This window comes from Coregonus clupeaformis, chromosome 28, assembly GCF_020615455.1.
Source record: "Coregonus clupeaformis isolate EN_2021a chromosome 28, ASM2061545v1, whole genome shotgun sequence".
In the NCBI taxonomy this organism is placed as follows: Eukaryota; Metazoa; Chordata; class Actinopteri; order Salmoniformes; family Salmonidae; genus Coregonus; species Coregonus clupeaformis.
This window is the reverse complement of record NC_059219.1, coordinates 34,949,223-34,972,081: the sequence shown is the minus strand read 5'-3', so window position 1 is coordinate 34,972,081 and position 22,859 is coordinate 34,949,223. Positions and strand designations below refer to the sequence as shown.

The window sequence follows — 22,859 nt, the reverse complement described above, 5'->3', positions numbered from 1 at the left end:
GCTGCAAGCTCCCGCTTGGTTTGACATTTAAGGCGGAACGCCGAGTCCGCCGACCGCGCAGATGAATTACCTGCTACACGGTAGGCCTAGGCAATGCTTTGTGTGTGTTTGTGTGCATGTGTGTGTTTGTTTGCTTTTGTCTAGATTGCTCTTTAGAATTTGACCAAGATATTAAACACAGCAGTGAGCTTGAACACCCTCCAGATCACAATTCAAATTTCCACCATGGATCAAATTTAAAAGAGCAATCCGTCTCTGCTTGGGACAAATGCTATTTGGCAATCTGTGGCTATTGTCAGGACGAGATCCCTGAAATTGGAACGTCATCAATATAATCACCAATGAATGAATCTGGACTGCCCAGATGGGAGAAGAAAATCATTTTTGGACCAGAGCCATAGACAAACAGTACACAACAAACTCTGTTTGTACATAATGTGTCTACCCACTGGGCAAAAACTGGTTGAATCAATGTTTTTTCCACATCATAAAAAGAATGTGATGACGTTGAATCAACGTGGAAAACTGATTGGATTTGCAAAAAGTAATTCACGTAAGGGAATTTCATATTTTTTTCACCCAACTTCTCACCTAAATCCAATGGCATGGGACGTTGAATTCACATTAGTTGACAACTCAACAAACAAATGTTAATCAAAACTAGACCAAACCACTCCAAAATTGTAAAAACAAAAAACCCTGCTTTCATATTGCATCTATACAAGTGAAATGAGCTGGAACAGTTCGAGTGGGTCTTTTTTGTAGCTTGTGCGAGCTCTCATTGGTGTCATGGCAACCCTCACCTGTTGCCGTGGAGGAAAAGACAGTTCCATATCACAGGAAAAACTGCTCTGATCTGGAGCACGCTCATTGGGGAGACTGTGGGAAAACAAGATGTGTGTTTCAGAACAACATGCAAAACAACAAACAAAAACAACAATCTGAATTATAGTTAGAGTTAAAAAAATATGACACGAAAGAGGGGCATAGGGAATAGTAATAATCTTTCCTTTAAAAGCTATCCTAAAAGATTTCTGTATTTTGAAAGTTACATATATTGAAAACTACATTGCTGACATGTAAAACATTTTGGGAATATATAAAAAATAGACTAATGAAACAAATAGCAAATGATAGTTTTTGGGTGGAGTTTTCCTTTAAACCGCACTGATGTGAAAACACAGATGCTTACTGTAGCATCACTTCAGATGAAAAATAGCGGAGGTCACTCTGGAAGCGATATAAAGATTTGTTTTTTTGTTTTTTACATTCCACCTCTTCCTCTTCCCTGGCAGGTGTGATCTCTGAGACGAGCATGACTGAAGAGTCATCTCTATAAAACATGGCTGTTACGGGTCTCAGCGAGGGGAAGCAGTTGGCTGACACACACACGCTAAACACACTGTGTCTAGAAACAGCGGTCAGGACACACATCACGCTCTGCCCATCTCCCGGCCTCACTTCATCAAGGTATGAACATCTGTCAGGGTTGTGAGGGAGTGATGTGATTACACACTTCCCTCTGAATTTATGGGCATGATGTGCATGCACGCACACACATACACGCTCCCTCTCTCTCTCACGAGCCATCAAACAGGCAAAGCATCAATACAGGACTAAGATCGAATCCTACTACGCCAGCTCTGACGCTCGACAGATGTAGCAGGACTTGCACACAGATTACATGTGAGTAACACCTTTAAACAGGTTGACATTAGCAAGGCCGCGGGGCCAGACGGAATACCAGGACGCGTACTCAGAACATGCGCTGACCAGCTGGCAAGTGTCTTTACTGAAATGTTCAACCTATCCCTGACGCGGTCTGTAATACCAATTTGTTTCAAGCAGACCACCATAGTCCACGTGCCCAAGAATGCCAACGTAACCTGCCTAAATGACTATCGCCCCATAGCACTCACGCCATGAAATACTTTGAAATGCTGGTCATGGCTCACATCAACACCATCATCCCAGACACGCTGGACACACTCAAATTCGCATACCGCCCCAACAGATCCACAGATGAAGCAATCTCTATTGCACTCCACACTGCCCTCACCCACCTGGACAAAAGGAATACCTATGTAAGAACGCTGTTCATTGACTACAGCTCAGCATTCAACACCATAGTCCCTTCCATGCTCATCATCAAGATCAGGACCCTGGGACTGAACACCTCCCTCTGCAACTGGATCCTGGACTTCCTGACGGGCCGCCCCCAGGTGGTGAGGGTAGGCAACAACATATCCGCCACTCTGACCATCAACACGTGGCCCCCTCAGGGGTGTGTGCTTAGTCCCCTCCTGTAGTCCCTGTTCACCCACGACTGCATGACCGTGCACGACTCCAACCCCATCATCAAGTTTGCTGTTGACACGACGGTGGTAGGACTGACGACGATGAGGCAGCCTATATGGAGGAGGTCAGAGACCTGGCAGTGTGGTGCCAGGACAACAACCTCTCCCTTAACGTCAGCAAGACAAAGGAGCTGATCGTGGAATACAGGAAATGGAGGGGTGAGCACTAAGGAATAAACATAGTCACACACACCCACACAGTTGTGAAGAGGGCACAACAGGACCTCTTCCCCCTCAGTACGCTGAAAAGATTTGGCATAGACCCTCAGAATCCTCAAACGCTCCACAGCGGCACCATTGAGAGCATCTTGACTGACTGCATCACCGTTTGGTACGGCAACTGCAAGGAACCCGACCGCAAGGTGCTACAGAGGGTGATGAGTACAGCCTATTACATCACTGGGGCCGAGCTCTCTGCCTTCCAGGACTTCTATACCAGGGGGTGTCAGAGGAAGGCCCAAATAATTGTCAAAGACTCCAGCCACCCAAGCCATAGACTGTTCTTTCTGCTACTGCACAGCAAACCAAAAGTCTGGAACCAACAGGACCATGAACAGCTTCTACCCCAAGACTGCTAAACAAGAGTTCTACATAGCTAGTCAAATGGCTACCCGGACTACCTGCAAATACCCTTTTTCTTGCACAAATCCTCTTGCACTGATTGTATGCACACACACTGGACTCTACCCACACATTCACACATACTGATATAGAAATTAAAATACAGTGGGGAGAACAAGTATTTGATACACTGCCGATTTTGCAGGTTTTCCTACTTACACAGCATGTAGAGGTCTGTAATTTTTATCATAGGTACACTTAAACTGTGAGAGACGGAATCTAAAACAAAAATCCAGAAAATCACATTGTATGATTTTTAAGTAATTAATTTGCATTTTATTGCATGACATAAGTATTTGATCACCTACCAACCAGTAAGAATTCCGGCTCTCACAGACCTGTTCGTTTTTCTTTAAGAAGCCCTCCTGTTCTCCACTCATTACCTGTATTAACTGCACCTGTTTGAACTCGTTACCTGTATAAAAGACACCTGTCCACACACTCAATCAAACAGACTCCAACCTCTCCACAATGGCCAAGACCAGATAGCTGTGTAAGGACATCAGGGATAAAATTGTAGACCTGCACAAGGCTGGGATGGGCTACAGGACAATAGGCAAGCAGCTTGGTGAGAAGGCAACAACTGTTGGCGCAATTATTAGAAAATAGAAGAAGTTCAAGATGACGGTCAATCACCCTCGGTCTGGGGCTCCATGCAATATTTCACCTCGTGGGGCATCAATGATCATGAGGAAGGTGAGGGATCAGCCCAGAACTACACCGCAGGACCTGGTCAATGACCTGAAGAGAGCTGGGACCACAGTCTCAAAGAAAACCATTAGTAACACACTACGCCGTCATGGATTAAAATCCTGCAGCGCACGCAAGGTCCCCCTGCTCAAGCCAGCACATGTCCAGGTCTGTCTGAAGTTTGCCAATTACCATCTGGATGATCCAGAGGAGGAATGGGAGAAGGTCATGTGGTCTGATGAGACAAAAATAGAGCTTTTTGGTCTAAACTCCACTCGCCGTGTTTGGAGGAAGAAGAAGGATGAGTACAACCCCAAGAACACCATCCCAACCATGAAGCATGGAGGTGGAAACATCATTCTTTGGTGCTGCTTTTCTGCAAAGGGGACAGGACGACTGCACCGTAATTTCAAACAAAGGTTTCTGTACCAAATATTAAGTTCTGCTTTTCTGATGTATCAAATACTTATGTCATGCAATAAAATGCAAATTAATTACTTAAAAATCATACAATGTGATTTTCTTGATTTTTGTTTTAGATTCCGTCTCTCACAGTTGAAGTGTACCTATGATAAAAATGTCAGACCTCTACATGCTTTGTAAGTAGGAAAACCTGCAAAATCGGCAGTGTATCAAATTCTTGTTCTCCCCACTGTATATACAGGTTAAAAGTAATGACTAAATGTTCCACCCTTAAATATAGTTGTAAAATGTTCTTGTTTTAAGTATGATTAGTACATTCTTAGTAGTGACTAATTATTACACTCCGAAACTGTGTGAGATGTGTTAGAATCTACTACCTGGTAATGTGTGAGTGTAGGACCAGTAAAGATTATGACATTGTGTTACTATTTAGCAATGTGAGTAGGAGTTCAAGATGACGGTCAATCACCCTCGGTCTGGGGCTCCATGCAAGATCTCACCTCGTGGGGCATCAATGATCATGAGGAAGGTGAGGGATCCGCCCAGAACTACACGGCAGGACCTGGTCAATGACCTGAAGAGAGCTGGGACAACAGTCTCAAAGAAAACCATTAGTAACACACTACGCCGTCATGGATTAAAATCCTGCTTTTCTGATGTATCAAATACTTATGTAATGCAATAAAATGCAAATTAATTACTTAAAAATCATACAATGTGATTTTCTTGATTTTTGTTTTAGATTCCGTCTCTCACAGATGAAGTGTACCTATGATAAAAATTACAGATCTCTACATGCTTGTAAGTAGGAAAACCTGCAAAATCGGCAGTGTATCAAATACTTGTTCTCCCCACTGTATGTGTGTATATACAGTGAGGGAAAAAAGTATTTGATCCCCTGCTGATTTTGTACGTTTGCCTACTGACAAAGACATGATCAGTCTATAATTTTAATGGTAGGTTTATTTGAACAGTGAGAGACAGAATAACAAACAACAAAATCCAGAAAACGCATGTCAAAAATGTTATAAATTGATTTGCATTTTAATGAGGGAAATAAGTATTTGACCCCCTCTCAATCAGAAAGGTTTCTGGCTCCCAGGTGTCTTTTATACAGGTAACGAGCTGAGATTAGGAGCACACTCTTAAAGGGAGTGCTCCTAATCTCAGTTTGTTACCTGTATAAAAGACACCTGTCCACAGAAGCAATCAATCAATCAGATTCCAAACTCTCCACCATGGCCAAGACCAAAGAGCTCTCCAAGGATGTCAGGGACAAGATTGTAGACCTACACAAGGCTGGAATGGGCTACAAGACCATCGCCAAGCAGCTTGGTGAGAAGGTGACGACAGTTGGTGCGATTATTCGCAAATGGAAGAAACACAAAACAACTGTCAATCTCCCTCGGCCTGGGGCTCCATGCAAGATCTCACCTCGTGGAGTTGCAATGATCATGAAAATGGTGAGGAATCAGCCCAGAACTACACGGGAGGATCTTGTTAATGATCTCAAGGCAGCTGGGACCATAGTCACCAAGAAAACAATTGGTAACACACTACGCCATGAAGGACTGAAATCCTGCAGTGCCCACAAGGTCCCCCTGCTCAAGAAAGCACATATACAGGCCCGTCTGAAGTTTGCCAATGAACATCTGAATGATTCAGAGGAGAACTGAGTGAAAGTGTTGTGGTCAGATGAGACCAAAATCGAGCTCTTTGGCATCAACTCAACCCGCCGTGTTTGGAGGAGGAGGAATGCTGCCTATGACTCCAAGAACACCATCCCCACCGTCAAACATGGAGGTGGAAACATTATGCTTTGGGGGTGTTTTTCTGCTAAGGGGACAGGACAACTTCACCGCATCAAAGGGACGATGGATGGCGCCATGTACCGTCAAATCTTGGGTGAGAACCTCCTTCCCTCAGCCAGGGCATTGAAAATGGGTCGTGGATGGGTATTCCAGCATGACAATGACCCAAAACACACAGCCAAGGCAACAAAGGAGTGGCTCAAGAAGAAGCACATTAAGGTCCTGGAGTGGCCTAGCCAGTCTCCTAACCTTAATCCCATAGAAAATCTGTGGAGGGAGCTGAAGGTTCGAGTTGCCAAACGTCAGCCTCGAAACCTTAATGACTTGGAGAAGATCTGCAAAGAGGAGTGGGACAAAATCCCTCCTGAGATGTGTGCAAACCTGGTGGCCAACTACAAGAAACGTCTGACCTCTGTGAATACCAACAAGGGTTTTGCCACCAAGTACTAAGTCATGTTTTGCAGAGGGGTCAAATACTTATTTCCCTCATTAAAATGCAAATCAATTCATAACATTTTTCACATGCGTTTTTCTGGATTTTTTTGTTGTTATTCTGTCTCTCACTGTTCAAATAAACCTACCATAAAAATTATAGACTGATCATGTCTTTGTCAGTGGGCAAACGTACAAAATCAGCAGGGGATCAAATACTTTTTTCCCTCACTGTACAGTGGGGAGAACAAGTATTTGATACACTGCCGATTTTGCAGGTTTTCCTACTTACAAAGCATGTAGAGGTCTGTAATATTTATCATAGGTACACTTCAACTGTGAGAGACGGAATCTAAAACAAAAATCCAGAAAATCACATTGTATGATTTTTAAGTAATTAATTTGCATTTTATTGCATGACATAAGTATTTGATACATCAGAAAAGCAGTACTTAATATTTGGTACAGAAACCTTTGTTTGCAATTACAGAGATCATATGTTTCCTGTAGGTCTTGACTAGGTTTGCACACACTGCAGCAGGGATTTTGGCCCACTCCTCCATACAGACTTTCTCCAGATCCTTCAGGTTTCGGGACTGTCGCTGGGCAATATGGACTTTCAGCTCCCTCCAAAGATTTTCTATTGGGTTCAGGTCTGGAGACTGGCTAGGCCACTCCAGGACCTTGAGATGCTTCTTACGGAGCCACTCCTTAGTTGCCCTGGCTGTGTGTTTCAGGTCGTTGTCATGCTGGAAGACCCAGCCACGACCCATCTTCAATGCTCTTACTGAGGGAAGGAGGTTGTTGGCCAAGATCTCACGATACATGGCCCCATCCATCCTCCCCTCAATACGGTGCAGTCGTCCTGTCCCCTTTGCAGAAAAGCATCCCCAAAGAATGATGTTTCCACCTCCATGCTTCACGGTTGGGATGGTGTTCTTGGGGTTGTACTCATCCTTCTTCTTCCTCCAAACATGGCGAGTGGAGTTTAGACCAAAAAGCTCAATTTTTGTCTCATCAGACCACATGACCTTCTCCCATTCCTCCTCTGGATCATCCAGATGGTCATTGGCAAACTTCAGATGGGCCTGGACATGCGCTGGCTTGAGCAGGGGGACCTTGCGTGCGCTGCAGGATTTTAATCCATGACGGCCTAGTGTGTTACTAATGGTTTTCTTTGAGACTGTGGTCCCAGCTCTCTTCAGGTCATTGACCAGGTCCTGCCGTGTAGTTCTGGGCTGATCTCTCACCTTCCTCATGATCATTGATGCCCCACGAGGTGAGATCTTGCATGGAGCCCCAGACCGAGGGTGATTGACCGTCATCTTGAACTTCTTCCATTTTCTAATAATTGCGCCAACAGTTGTTGCCTTCTCACCAAGCTGCTTGCCTATTGTCCTGTAGCCCATCCCAGCCTTGTGCAGGTCTACAATTATCCCTGATGTCCTTACACAGCTCTCTGGTCTTGGCCATTGTGGAGAGGTTGGAGTCTGTTTGATTGAGTGTGTGGACAGGTGTCTTTTATAAAGGTAACGAGTTCAAACAGGTGCAGTAAATACAGGTAATGAGTGGAGAACAGGAGGGCTTCTTAAAGAAAAACGAACAGGTCTGTGAGAGCCGGAATTCTTACTGGTTGGTAGGTGATCAAATACTTATGTCATGCAATAAAATGCAAATTAATTACTTAAAAATCATACAATGTGATTTTCTGGAGTTTTGTTTTAGATTCCGTCTCTCACAGTTGAAGTGTACCTATGATAAAAATTACAGACCTCTACATGCTTTGTAAGTAGGAAAACCTGCAAAATCGGCAGTGTATCAAATAGTTGTTCTCCCCACTGTATGTGTGTATGTATGTGTGTGTGTATGTGTGTGTGTGTGAACTGATGGTCAGGAGAGCAGGTTACAAGTGGAAAACTACAACCCGCCTACAGAGGGGTGGGATTTTTGTATGACGTGTGCGTATACAAATATTGTACGACCATTTGGTGGCAGAATTCTCAATGAATAAAGGCCCGACTATGCAGACTGGGACTCTGTCCGTTTCTAGATCCAAAAGCATTACAACCTTTTGGGAGACGCACAGAGACACTGAAATAGTTTGTTAAATAATTCTCATAACACATACTTACACTGACACCCCAACACACAAATACATACACACTACATACGCCCACACACACATAACATGTGCACACATGCATTCTGACTCCACACACACACACTCATTCACACATATACTTTTACACTCATCACAAATGCTGCTGCTACAGTCTATTATCTATCCTGTTGCCTAGTCACTTTCCCCTACCTATGCAGTGCCTTCAGAAGTATTCACACCCCTTGACTTTTTCCACATTTTGTTGTGTTACAGCCTGAATTTAAAATTGATTACATTGAGATTTTGTGTCACTGGCCTCCACACAATACCCCATAGTGTCAAAGTGGAATTATGTTTTAAGAAATGTTTACAAATTAATAAAAAACAAAAAGCTGAAATGTCTTGAGTGAATTAGTATTGAACCCTTTTTTTTTTGGCAAGCCTAAATAAATTCAGGAGTACCAATGTGCTTAACAAGTCACATAATAAGTTGCATGGACTCACTCTGTGTGCAATAATAGTGTTTAACATGATTTTTGAATGACTACCTCATCTCTGTACCCCACACATACAAGTATCTGCAAGGTCACTCAGTCGAGCAGTGAATTTCAAACACATATTCAACCACAAAGACCAGGGAGGTTTTCCAATGCCTCGCAAAGAAGGGCATCTATTGGTAGATGGTTAAAAAAAAATAGACAATGAATATCCCTTTGAGCATGGTGAAGTTATTAATTACACTTTAGATGGTGTATCAATACACCCAGTCACTACAAAGATACAGGCATCCTTCCTAACTCAGTTGCCGGAGAGGAAGGAAACGGCTCAGGGATTTCACCATGAGGCCAATGGTGATTTTAAAACAGAGTTTCATGGTTGTGATATGAGAAAACAGAGGATGGATCAACAACACTGTAGTTATTCCACAACACTAACTTAAATGGCAGAGTGAAAAGAAAGAAGGCTGTACAGAATAACAAATATTCCAAAACATGCATCCTGTGTGGAAAAAGGCACTTAAATAATACTGCAAAAAATGTGGCAAAGAAATTGACTTTTTGTCCTGAATACAAAGTGTTACAGTGCATTCGGAAAGTATTCAGACCCCTTGACATTTTGTTACGTTACAGCCTTATTCTAAAATTGATTAAATGTTTTTTTCCCCATCCATCTACACACAATACCCCATAATGACGAAGCAAAAACAGGTTTTTATGACTTTTTGCAAATGTATTAACAATAAAAAACGGAAATATCACATTTACATAGGTATTCAGACCCTTTACTCAGTACTTTGTTGAAGCACCTTTGGCAGCGATTACAGCCTCGAGTCTTCTTTGGTATGATGCTACAAGCTTGGCACACCTGCACTTGGGGAGTTTCTCCCATTCTTCTCTGCAGATCCTCTGAAGCTCTGTCAGATTGGATGGGGAGCGTCGCTGCACAGCTATTTTCAGGTCTCTCCAGAGATGTTAGATCGGGTTCAAGTCTGGGCTCTGGCTGGCCCACTAAAGGACATTCAGAGACTTGTCCCGAAGCCACTCCTGCATTGTCTTGGCTGTGTGCTTAGGGTTGTTGTCCTGTTGGAAGGTGAACCTTCACCCCAGCCTGAGGTCCTGAGTGCTCTGGAGCAGGTTTTCATCAAGTATCTCTCTGCACTTTGCTCCGCTAATCTTTCCCTCTATCCTGATTAGTCTCGCAGTCCCTGCCGCTGAAAAACATCCCCACAGCATGTTGCTGCCACCGCCATGCTTCATCTTAGGGATGGTACCATGTTTCCTCCACATGTGAATCTTGGCATTCAGGCCAAAGAGTTCAATCTTGGTTTCATCAGACCAGAGAATCTTGTTTCCCATGGTCTGAGAGTTTTTAGTTGCCTTTTGGCAATCTCCAAGCGGGCTGTCATGTGCCTTTTACTGAGAAGTGGCTTCTGTCTTGCCACTACCATAAAGACGTGATTGATGGAGGGCTGCAGAGATGGTTGTCCTTCTGCAAGGTTCTCCCATCTCCACAGAGGAACTCTAGAGCTCTGTCAGAGTGACCATTGGGTTCTTGGTCACCTCCCTGACTAAGGCCCTTCTCCCCCGATTGCTCAGTTTGGCCGGGCAGCCAGCTCTAGGAAGAGTCTTGGTGGTTCCAAACTTTTTCCATTTAAGAATGATGGAGGCCACTGTGTTCTTGGGGACCTTCAATGCTGCAGAATTTTTTGGGTACCCTTCCCCAGGTCTGTGCCTCGACACAATTATGTCTCTGAGCTCTACAGACAATTCCTTTGACCTCATGGCTTGGTTTTTGCTCTGACGTGCACTGTCAATTGTGGGACCTTATATAGACAGGTGTGTGCCTTTCCAAATCATGTCCAATCAATTGAATGTACCACAGGTGGACTCCAATGAAGTTGTAGAAACACATAAAGAATGATCAATGGAAACAGGATGCACCTGAGCTCAATTTCAAGTATCATAGCAAAAGGTCTGAATACTTATGTAAATAAGGTATTTCTGTTTTTTATTTTTAATACATTTGCAAAAAATTTAAAAACCTGTTTTCACTTTGTCATTATGGGGTATTGTGTGTAGATTGATAAGGGGAAAAAATAATTTAATCAATTTTAGAACAAGGCTGTAATGTAACAAAAAGGGGTCTGAATACATTCCGAATGCACTGTATGTTTGGGGCAAATCCAACACAACACAACACATCACTGAGTAGAAGACTTCAAATTTTCAGGCATAGTGGTGGCTGTATCATGTTATGGGTATGCTTGTCATTGGCAAGGACTAGGGAGTTTTTTGGGATAAAAATAAATGTAGTACTCAAAGAACAGGCAAAATCCTATAGGAAAACCTGGTACAGTCTGCTTTGCAACAGACACTGGAAGAGGAATTCACCTTTCAGCAAGACAATAGGCCAAATCTACACTGATGTTGCTAACCAAGATGACATTGAATGTTCCTGAGTGGCCTAGTTACAGTTTTGACCTAAATCGGCTTGAAAATCTAGCAAGACTTGAAAATGGCTGTCTAACAATGATCAACAACCAACTTGACAGAGCTTGAAGATTTTTAATAATTTTTAATAATGGGCAAATATTGTACAATTCAGGTGTGAAAAGCTCTTAGAGACTTACCCAAAAAGACTCACAGCTGTAATCGCTGCCAAATATGTTTCTAACATGTATTGACTCAGGGGGTTGAATACTTATTTTATCGAGATATGTTAGTGTTTTATTTTTCATAAAGGTTTAATATATGTTCACATTTTTCCTCCACTTTGACATTACAGAGTATTTTGTATAGGTCGATGATCTTTTTTTTTTTACTATTAAATCCATTTTAATAGGGCCTCCCGAGTGGCGCAGTGGTCTAAGGCACTGCATCGCAGTGCTTGAGGAGTCACTACAGACCCGGGTTTGATCCCAGGCTGTGTTGCAGCCGGCCGCGACCTTGAGACCCATGATGCGGCACACAATTGGCCCAGCGTCGTCCGGGTTAGGGGAGGGTTTGGCCTGCCGGGATGTCCTTGTCCCATCGTCCTCTAGCGACTCCTGTGGTGGGCCGGGCGCATGCACGCTGACTTCAGTCGCCAGTTGTACGGCATTTCCTCCGACCCATTGGTGCGGCTGGCTTCCGGGTTAAGCGAACAGTGTGTCAAGAAGCAGTGCGGCTTGGCAGGGTCGTGTTTCGGAGGACGCATGGCTCTCGACCTTCGCCTCTCCCGAGTTGCAGCGATGCGACAAGACTGTAACTAACAATTGGATATCACGAAATTGGGGAGAAATCCCACATTGTAACACAACAAAATGTTTAAAAAAGTCAAGGGGTGTAAATACTTACTGAAGGCACACACAGAACACTGTAAACACTCTCCTCTCGCCTCCTCTCTAGATGTTAACTTCAGAGCGACAGTGCAGCCCGGGTCCTCCATCATCGACATGGTCAATGTGACGACGTCACCCAGCAGCAATGCCACCTCAGAGGGTCTGACTGAGGGGGGGCTGGTGGTCCTGGGCCAGAGGGAAAATTACAACTACTTTGCCCTGGTGCTGGGTGTGCTCCTCATCCTGATCATCATCCTGGGCAACGTACTTGTGTGTCTGAGCGTGCTCACTGAGCGCTCCCTGAAGACTGCCACCAACTACTTCATTATCAGCCTGTCTGTGGCCGACCTACTGCTGGCTGTACTGGTGCTGCCCCTCTACGTCTACTCTGAGGTGAGTAGTGTATGTGTGTATGTGTGTGTGTGTATGCATGCGTGTAAGTTGACCATCCCTCCATGACCTCTTAAATTGAAGAAACACATACACATACCTAATTACCTGCCCTATCTGTCTCTTCGTAGTTTAAAGTCCACTGCTAACAGGACTGACAACTTGTTAACCTGGTGTTGTTGTTGTTGTTGCTGTGTGTCCCAGTTCCTGGGTGGAATCTGGACCCTGAGCACATACATCTGTGATGCTCTGATGACCATGGACGTCATGCTGTGCACCGCCTCCATCCTCAACCTGTGTGCCATCAGTGTGGACAGGTGAGTCCTTCTGTCTCAACTTCACCTGGACACTATGGTAACACATGGCTGTCAGTTCACACTAGTTTTCAATACCACACCTGTCCCTCTCTGACCTGTCTAGTTACGGTACACTGGACTCTGAAACCTGGTAACACCACATGTCCACCCACAGGGCACAAACTGGTTGAATCAACGTTGTTTGAATGTAATTTGTCAACATATTGTGACGTGGAATATATGTGGAAAATACATCTGTAATAATCTTTGCAGAATCTCGAACAGCATTGATCACTTGCACCATGTACTTTTAATGCAATCTCAACTGCAATCCAGGTCATTTGGTTATGCTATTAGATGAAGCACAGTAATAAACCACAAATCAGACGTTGTTTTGCATAGGAATTTGTTTGTGCCTTTAGATGGTTGAAAGCATAGTGAAAATAGAATGGATATTCAACTAACTTTTGTCTGTCTTTTTGAGTGGGTGAATATAGGTTGTAATACCTTTGATCAATGTGTCAACCAAATATTACCCAATTATCCACGTTGAAATGACGTGCTGTGCCCATTGGGCAGTCTCCAGTATGATTTCAGTTAACAAAGAATTACAAAGAACTACAGTGGGGGAAAAAAGTATTTAGTCAGCCGCCAATTGTGCAAGTTCTCCCACTTAAAAAGATGAGAGAGGCCTGTAATTTTCATCATAGGTACACGTCAACTATGACAGACAAAATGAGAAGAAAAAAAATCCAGAAAATCACATTGTAGGATTTTTAATGAATTTATTTGCAAATTATGGTGGAAAATAAGTATTTGGTCAATAACAAAAGTTTCTCAATACTTTGTTATATACCCTTTGTTGGCAATGACACAGGTCAAACGTTTTCTGTAAGTCTTCACAAGGTTTTCACACACTGTTGCTGGTATTTTGGCCCATTCCTCCATGCAGATCTCCTCTAGAGCAGTGATGTTTTGGGGCTGTCGCTGGGCAACACAGACTTTCAACTCCCTCCAAAGATTTTCTATGGGGTTGAGATCTGGAAACTGGCTAGGCTACTCCAGGACCTTGAAATGCTTCTTATGAAGCCACTCCTTCGTTGCCCGGGTGGTGTGTTTGGGATCATGGTCATGCTGAAAGACCCAGCCAAGTTTCATCTTCAATGCCCTTGCTGATGGAAGGAGGTTTTCACTCAAAATCTCACGATACATGGCCCCATTCATTCTTTCCTTTACACAGATCAGTCGTCCTTGTCCCTTTGCAGAAAAACAGCCCCAAAGCATGATGTTTCCACCCCCATGCTTCACAGTAGGTATGGTGTTCTTTAGATGCAACTCAGCATTCTTTGTCCTCCAAACACGTCGAGTTGAGTTTTTACCAAGAAGTTATATTTTGGTTTCATCTGACATTCTCCCAATCCTCTTTTGGATCATCCAAATGCACTCTAGCAAACTTCAGACGGGCCTGGACATGTACTGGCTTAAGCAGGGGGACACGTCTGGCACTGCAGGATTTGAGTCCCTGGCGGCGTAGTGTGTTACTGATGGTAGGCTTTGTTACATTGGTCCCAGCTCTCTGCAGGTCATTCACTAGGTCCCCCCGTGTGGTTCTGGGATTTTTGCTCACCGTTCTTGTGATCATTTTGACCCCACGGGGTGAGATCTTGCGTGGAGCCCCAGATCGAGGGAGATCATCAGTGGTCTTGTATGTCTTCCATTTCCTAAGAATTGCTCCCACAGTTGATTTCTTCAAACCAAGCTGCTTACCTATTGCAGATTCAGTCTTCCCAGCCTGGTGCAGGTCTACAATTTTGTTTCTGGTGTCCTTTGACAGCACTTTGGTCTTGGCCATAGTGGAGTTTGGAGTGTGACTGTTTGAAGTTGTGGACAGGTGTCTTTTATACTGATAACAAGTTCAAACAGGTGCCATTAATACAGGTAACGAGTGGAGGACAGAGGAGCCTCTTAAAGAAGAAGTTACAGGTCTGTGAGAGCCAGAAATCTTGCTTGTTTGTAGGTGACCAAATACTTATTTTCCACCATAATTTGCAAATAAATTCATAAAAAATCATACAATGTGATTATCTGGAAAAAAAAATCTCATTTTGTCTGTCATAGTTGACGTGTACCTATGATGAAAATTACAGGCCTCTCTCATCTTTTTAAGTGGGAGAACTTGCACAATTGGTGGCTGACTAAATACTTTTTTCCCCCACTGTACCACAATATCTCTGAATTATTAGTTTGAACAAGGAAAAGCTTTTCTTCAAGAAATACCCTGGGTATACTCTTTATTCCCACTTATGAAAGCAACACAGAGAGCCATTAAAAACACCAAAAACAATATCTTCAACTTGCAAGTTCAATATTAATTTCTAATATCTGTAGCGAGCTCTGTAGCGAGCCCTGTCACTCACTGTAATCCCCCAAATCATTCTGCAAGACAGTGAGAAGAGCGTAGGGAGACCATTAGCAGACATCACACAGTGAATGTAACTGATGGCTGTGGTCTATAGGAGGCTAATGGAACCATAGCTCTGGAACCCCTCATCGACCCAATCATCAAGGCCACTAATTACTCAACACAGAGAGAAGCAAACTCACGCCAACCACCCAGGGGACTCTATCCCAAACAACATCTAAGGGCTCAGTGTGACCGAGAGTTTCTAAGGCAAAGCAAAAACAAGTTGACTGTAAAATATAAGATAAGCATTAAAAAGGTTCCACACAGCACACACTTCCTGCTAGTTAAATGTTATATCCCTAGTGTTTTGCGGCTTGTGAGAATGACAGGTTCTATAGCATTGTGGAGTGATTAGATTTCAGAATGTAACAATACGACATGGTATCTAATCAATAGATTAAGATTAATTGGATTTATAAGACTGGAGAAGCAGGGTAGAGCCAGGTTGTGGGGGGTGGAGTAGAGTGGAGTTACGAATTAAGGTGAATATTATTGTAACTTTATCTGGGGTGAATATTATTGTAACTTTATCTGTGGCATTCCAGTGCCTCCACATCTAAGTTTACTTTGAACCTGTAGGACCACAGAACAGCTTTGAACAACTTTGAGGTTTTTCAAATGTTTCCAAAACAGCCACTATGTCCTCTGAGTACTTCCCTGCTGTGTTGGCCTGTTTGAAGTCCCTCCATGTTAAATTTATGTATTTATGTATTTTAAATGTAGACTATGTTATTCGCTTTGATCCGTGTCCCTGCAGGGACATAGCCATGGTGACAGTAGTGCCCCTGAAGTACAACAGGTGTGCTCCATGTATTTCAAATGTATTTTATCCCCTATGACATGTGTGTCCCTACAGGTACATAGCGGTGGTGGTGCCCCTGAAGTACAACAGGAACCAGTTCAGCCTGCGGCAGCTGGTCCTCATTACGGCCACCTGGGTTCTCTCCCTGGGCGTCGCCAGTCCCGTCATCTTCGGCCTCAACCAGGTGCCGGGCCGCGACCCCACCGTGTGCAAGCTGGAGAACGACAGCTTTGTGGTATACTCCTCCGTGTGCTCCTTCTTTGTGCCTTGCCCCGTCATGCTCTTCCTGTACTACTGGATGTTCCGGGGGTTGAGACGCTGGAGCTCAGGCAGGAGCCGCTCCCAGCTGACGAGGGGAGGAAAACGGAGCCTGTCCCTGCGCCTCAGCTCCGCCTTGCAGAGGGAGAACGCAGGGGACAGGGCGGGGGCCAAGGAGAAGGTGGTGTACCTCATGCCTACAGGGCTCAGCCCGATGTCACCGTCAGCTGTATCGATGGCATCGCCCACGGCGACCCTGGGGGTGGAGGACAAGCAACAGGATGGTGTGGGGGCGAGTGTGGCGGAGAGCGACCCCATGACTACCCAGATGGACAGCATTTCGGACGCGGACCCCACGGAGAGGCCGCCTAGGCAGGGGAAGAGCCTGAAGGAGAATGGGCTGGCCCACACTAAGGCCACCAAGAGGGGGCGCCGCAACAGCAAGAGTAGCAGAGTGAGTGGGAGGGAGCGCAAAGCCATGAAGGTCCTTCCTATTGTAGTTGGTAGGTATGTTGTACGTGTACGTGTGTGTGTGTGTGTGTGTGTGTGTACATGCATGTGCCTTCCAAGGTCTAATATTTACACAAACCATATCAACAAAGCACATTTAGCATTGTTGGGGTAAGAAACAGGGGGTTGTGGTGAGCTTAAATAGTATTAATTACATAAACATGGGGGGGGGGTTCCCCCGGTTCCCCCGGTTCCCCCACTGTGAGCAGAATACATAACCTCATAACCTGCAGCTGATTGTTGACACATCAACTAGGATTAAAGCGCAGGGCAATTTGTGATTGTTGCTGTTTTGGTAATCAGTGCCTGTATTGGATGGTGAGTGGTTCCATCTCTTCTCTGAGTATACAGTATATCCAGCTTCTCAAGCTCCAGTTCAGTGTGCTTCAATATATAGCTAGAGGACTCCTACTCTCTCCAAGAGTGATAAGAATCATTTTTGTCTTAATTTGTTGTTTTCTAATGTGTTTCTTGCTACTAGGGCCATTTACTTTACGTACTCTCCTCCCTTTCTGCATCGTATGACTCTCACTGTCCCCTTTCCTCCCGGCCGGCTCGGCCCTATCCTTCTGCTCATTGGCTGAGAAACTCAGGTGATCAACAATGGAGAACATTTTACTTGCAGAGGACCTATCATCTTTTCACTCCCTCCTCTCTACCTTCTCTTCCTATATAGCCGCTGCTAACGGCACTTTCTATCACTCCAGATTTCAAGTTTCTGCCTCTAACCCTAGGAAACTCTTTGCCACCTTCTCCTCCCTCCGTAAACCCCCCCCACCCCCACCCCTGTGCGGAAGACTTTGTCAACCCCTATGAAAAGAAGGTAGACGATATCCGCTCCTCATTCACTCAGCCTATTGAGTCCACTTGTCCCACTCATACTGAACTACCCTACACCTTGACCTCTTTCTCCCCTCTCTCTCCAGATTAAATCCTAGTGACGTCTGGCCACCTGACAACCTGCCCACTCGACCCCATCCCCTCCTCCCTTCTCCAGACCATCTCATTCCTAACTTCCCTCATCAACTCATCCCCTCTGACTTCAAAAATGGCCAGAGTCGCTCCCCTCCTCAAGAAACCAACACTCAACCCCTCTGACATCAAAAATGACAGACCGGTATCCCTTCTTTCTTTTCTTTCCAAAATACTTTCATTATCTCTCTCAGAACGATCTTCTTGACCTTAACCAGTCAGGCTTCAAGACGGGTTACTCAACCGACACCGCTCTCCTCTTTGTCACGGAGGCTCTCTGCACTTCCAAAGCTGACTCTCTCTCTCCTCTGGCCTCATCCTCCTAGATCTATCCGCTGCCTTGGACAGAGTGAACCACCCTCTCAGCGCAGGGGCTCAGGCTCTGCACACTCTTGGATTGCATCCTACCTGGCTGGCCGCTCCTACCAGGTGATGTGGAGAGGATCGGTGTCTGCACCACGTGCTCTCACTACTGGTGTCCCCCAGAACTCGGTTCTAGGCCCTCTCCTCTTCTCTCTATATACCAAGTCACTCAGCTCCGTCATATCCTCACATGGTCTCTCCTATCATTGCTATGCGGATGACACTCAAGTACTTTTCTTCTTCCCCCCTTCTGACATTCAGGTGGCGACACGCATCTCTGTGTGCCTGGCAGATATCTCAGCTTGTATATCGGCCCACCACCTCAAGCTCAACCCCGATAAGATGGAACTGTTCTTCCTCCCGGGGAAGGCCTGCCCGCTCCAAGATCTCCCTGTCACAGTTGACAACTCCACAGTGTCCCGCTCCCAGAGTGCAAAGAACCTGCCGTGACCCTGGACAACACCCTGTCGTTCTCTGCAAATATCAAAGCAGTGACTTGTTACAGGAGGGGGTCGCATTTCCAGAGCAACCCACTAGGTGTCATCCTCCGACAACCTTAGGCACCTCCTCACTCACAGTCGGGACCAATCATCATCCTATTGGTGTCACCTGTGTCTATCGGTTCACCTGTGTATTTATGCCCTCACTTCCCTGTGTTCCCTTGCTCAGTTTTCTCTTCTAGTTTCTCCATGTCCAGCAGTACTACTCAGTCTCTGATCTGAGATCTATGTACAGGTACTTGTGAAGTGTTCTCCCTGTTTCGTTATTTGTTTCAGTCTTAGGTAGTATTTCGCATTTTGGTTGTCAGCCGGTTTTTGGAGACTTATTTGCTCCACCTTTCTTTTATCGTGATAAGTCCGTTATTTTGTATATAACCAGTAAAGATCCTTGTTTCACCATCTATGCCTACTGCCTACTGTATATCCTGCACCGCACCTGGGTCACACCTCACCCCAACCGTTACAGTGACTCGCTCCTGCAGGTTCTTTCTCTACAACATCCATAGAGTAAGACCCTACCTCACACAGTAAGCGGTGCATGTCCTAATCCAGGCACTTGTCACCTCACGTCTGGACTACTGCAACTCGTTGTTGGCTGAGCTCCCCACTTGTGTCATCAAACCCCTGCAACTTATCCAGAAGTGTGTTCAACCTTCCGAAGTTCTGCCATGTCACCCACTCCTCCGCACACACCACTCGCATCCACTACAAGACCACGGTGCTTGCCTACAGAACAGCAAGGGGAACTGCCCCTCCCTACCTTCAGGCTATGCTAAAACCCTACACCCCAACCCGAGCACTCCATTCTGCCACCTCTGGTCTCTTGGCCATTACCACTCAGCCCAGTCAAAGCTCTTCTCTGTCCTGGCATCTCAATGATGGAATGAGCTTCACCCTGAAGCTAGGACAGCAGAGTCCCTGCCCATCTTCCTGAAAACAACTGAAACCCTACCTCTTCAAAGAGTATCTCAGTCTTATTCCCCTCCCCCCCATACAAAAAACAAAGAAATTGCACTTGTCTTTTCCAGCTAGCACTGACTTTGCTGATAATTTCTGTATTGAGGAAAAATGTACTTACTACGACTGTGATATGTGGTTGTCTCACCTGGCTATCTTAAGATGAATGCGGTCATTTCTATGTAAAAGGAACCATGAGCACCAACATAACATTTTAGTCATTTATCAGACGCTCTTATGCAGAGCGACTTACAGTAGTGATTGCATACATTTTTCATACTTTTTTTTACCGTACTGGTCTCCCGTGGTAATCGAACTCACAACCTTGGCGTTGCAAGCACCATGCTCTACCAACTGAGCCACACAGGACCACATGTGAAGTTCATAGGAGCATGTGAAAGCTAAGAATCTATATTTTTGAGAAATGAAAACATATACATTTTTCAACCATTTTCCATCCTAAAAATTTGGAATAAGCAAAGGCTTTGATTTCTGGTAAAACAGGTGGAAAAGGGGTCTTAGAAAACATCTACCAAGTCTTGAAAGGTATTAGAAATATATCAAACCACAATGATGTTGCAGTAAAGAGCCCTGCCAGCTATTATGAACACATATTTAGTTTTGGAGAAATTGTTCTGCATTCTGTAAGTTTAAGAAACATTCCGTTACCAAAAACCCACATATCTTTAAGATATTTTCTAATTTCTCTCCCTCAACATGAGGGAGGACAATGAAAGTTCACAGAAGTAACAAGTAAAGGTAGACCTATCAATTAGTTAAAGTGTTTTTACTGATATCAATTTTGTTTATGAATTATTAAGTGATTAAAACTTGGAATTCCGTTACCAAATCGGTAACAGAAAATTCAGAGAAATTGGTAAGGAATTTCTGCAATTGAGTTGGCTACAATAGGAAATCATAGTAGTCACAAACCACAGTTGGGTTCACAAGTTTGGACAGCACAGGACAGTACAGTACAGCACAGTAGAGTACAGTAAAGAAAAGTAGAGTATAGTTCAGTACACAGTAGAGCACATTAGAGTTGAGTACACTATAATGTACTGTATTGTACTGTACGGTACTGAACTCTACTGTACTTTACTGTACTCAACTGAACTATACTCTACTGAACTATACTCTACTTTACTGTACTCTACTGTTCTGTACTGAACTCTACTGTTCTATGCTGTACTGTACCGTACTCTACTCTACTGAGCTCTACTGTGCTGATATCCAAACTTGTGAAACATAGACATCTATGACTGGTTTAGATTTGGTCCAAATTTTGTCTTGTTTGGGGGCAGAGGTCATTAAAAATAATAGCCAGTGTATAGAATAATACCCAAATATGCAAAGGAGGATATTTAATATGTATACCTTTTGTGTACCTATTTAGGATATGTCACGATAAAGAGAATGACATTCATATCCATAATTATGCATTTTTGTGAGTACAAATCAGAGACCCATGATGACATTCCGTTACCACAATTCCGTTACCGGGTGTAAATCACTTCACTTACTGTAGTTCAATAACCAAAAATATTTTTTCAAAGTCAATGTGTCATGTCATAGCTGACACCCCATTCTTTCTGCAGGCATCGTTTAATCTTAATTCAGAGCAAATACAGTGCCTTCAGAAAGTATTCACACCCCCTGACCTTTTCCACAGTTTGTTGCGTTACAGCCTGAATTTAAAATTGATTAAAATTAGGTTTTTGGTCACTGGCCTACACACAATACCCCATAATACAAATTAATAAAAAATGAAAAGCTGAAATGTTATGGCAAGCCTAAATAAGTTCAGGAGTAAAAATGTGCTTAACAAGTCACATAATAAGTTGGATGGACTCACTCTGTGTGCAATAATAGTGTTTAACATGATTTTTTTATGACTACATTATCTCTGTACCCCACACATACAGTATTTAGTCAGCCACCAATTGTGCAAGTTCTCCCACTTAAAAAGATGAGAGAGGCCTGTAATTTTCATCATAGGTACACGTCAACTATGACAGACAAATTGAGATTTTTTTTCCCAGAAAATCACATTGTAGGATTTTTTATGAATTTATTTGCAAATTATGGAGGAAAATAAGTGTTTGGTCACCTACAAACAAGCAAGATTTCTGGCTCCCACAGACCTGTAACTTCTTCTTTAAGAGGCTCCTCTGTCCTCCACTCGTTACCTGTATTAATGGCACCTGTTTGAACTTGTTATCAGTATAAAAGACACCTGTCCACAACCTCAAACAGTCACACTCCAAACTCCACTATGGCCAAAGAGCTGTCAAAGGACACCAGAAACACAATTGTAGACCTGCACCAGGCTGGGAAGACTGAATATGCAATAGGTAAGCAGCTTGGTTTGAAGAAATCAACTGTGGGAGCAATTCTTAGGAAATGGAAGACATACAAGACCACTGATAATCTCCCTCGATCTGGGGCTCCACGCAATATCTCACCCCGTGGGGTCAAAATTATCACAAGAACGGTGAGCAAAAATCCCAGAACCACACGGGGGGACCTAGTGAATGACCTGCAGAGAGCTGGGACCAAAGTAACAAAGCCTACCATCAGTAACACACTACGCCACCAGGGACTCAAATCCTGCAGTACCAGACGTGTCTCCCTGCTTAAGCCAGTACATGTCCAGGCCCGTCTGAAGTTTGCTAGAGTGCATTTGGATGATCCAGAAGAGGATTGGGAGAATGTCATATGGTCAGATGAAACCAAAATATAACTTTTTGGTAAAAACTCAACTCGTTGTGTTTGGAGGACAAAGAATGCTGAGTTGCATCCAAAGAACACCATATCTACTGTGAAGCATGGGGGTGGAAACATCATGCTTTGGGGCTGTTTTTCTGCAAAGGGACCAGGACGACTGATCCGTGTAAAGGAAAGAATGAATGGGGCCATGTATCGTGAGATTTTGAGTGAAAACCTCCTTCCATCAGCAAGGGCATTGAAGATGAAACGTGGCTGGGTCTTTCAGCATGACAATGATCCCAAACACACCGCCCGGGCAACTGAAGGAGTGGCTTCGTAAGAAGCACTTCAAGGTCCTGGAGTGGCCTAGCCAGTCTCCAGAT

The 22,859-nt window shown here is 44.2% G+C and overlaps 1 protein-coding gene across 3 annotated transcripts in view; it reads left to right on the top strand.

The window, feature by feature from the left end:
- The window catches only part of LOC121543713 (D(4) dopamine receptor-like), a 52,509-nt gene that overhangs the window by 13,367 nt on the left and 16,283 nt on the right, over positions 1-22,859 (top strand). The window contains exons 2-6 of one of the 3 annotated variants that reach the window (XM_041853856.2): positions 2-80; positions 1,296-1,470; positions 12,323-12,648; positions 12,850-12,962; positions 16,262-16,968. In XM_041853856.2, coding sequence (XP_041709790.1) covers positions 12,370-12,648; positions 12,850-12,962; positions 16,262-16,968 — 1,099 coding nt within the window. In that variant the 5' untranslated portion in view covers positions 2-80; positions 1,296-1,470; positions 12,323-12,369. Of the gene's footprint in view, position 1; positions 81-1,295; positions 1,471-12,322; positions 12,649-12,849; positions 12,963-16,261; positions 16,973-22,859 lie in introns of all 3 variants that reach the window. The other 2 variants (XM_041853854.2, XM_041853855.2) reach the window with 2 other exon arrangements.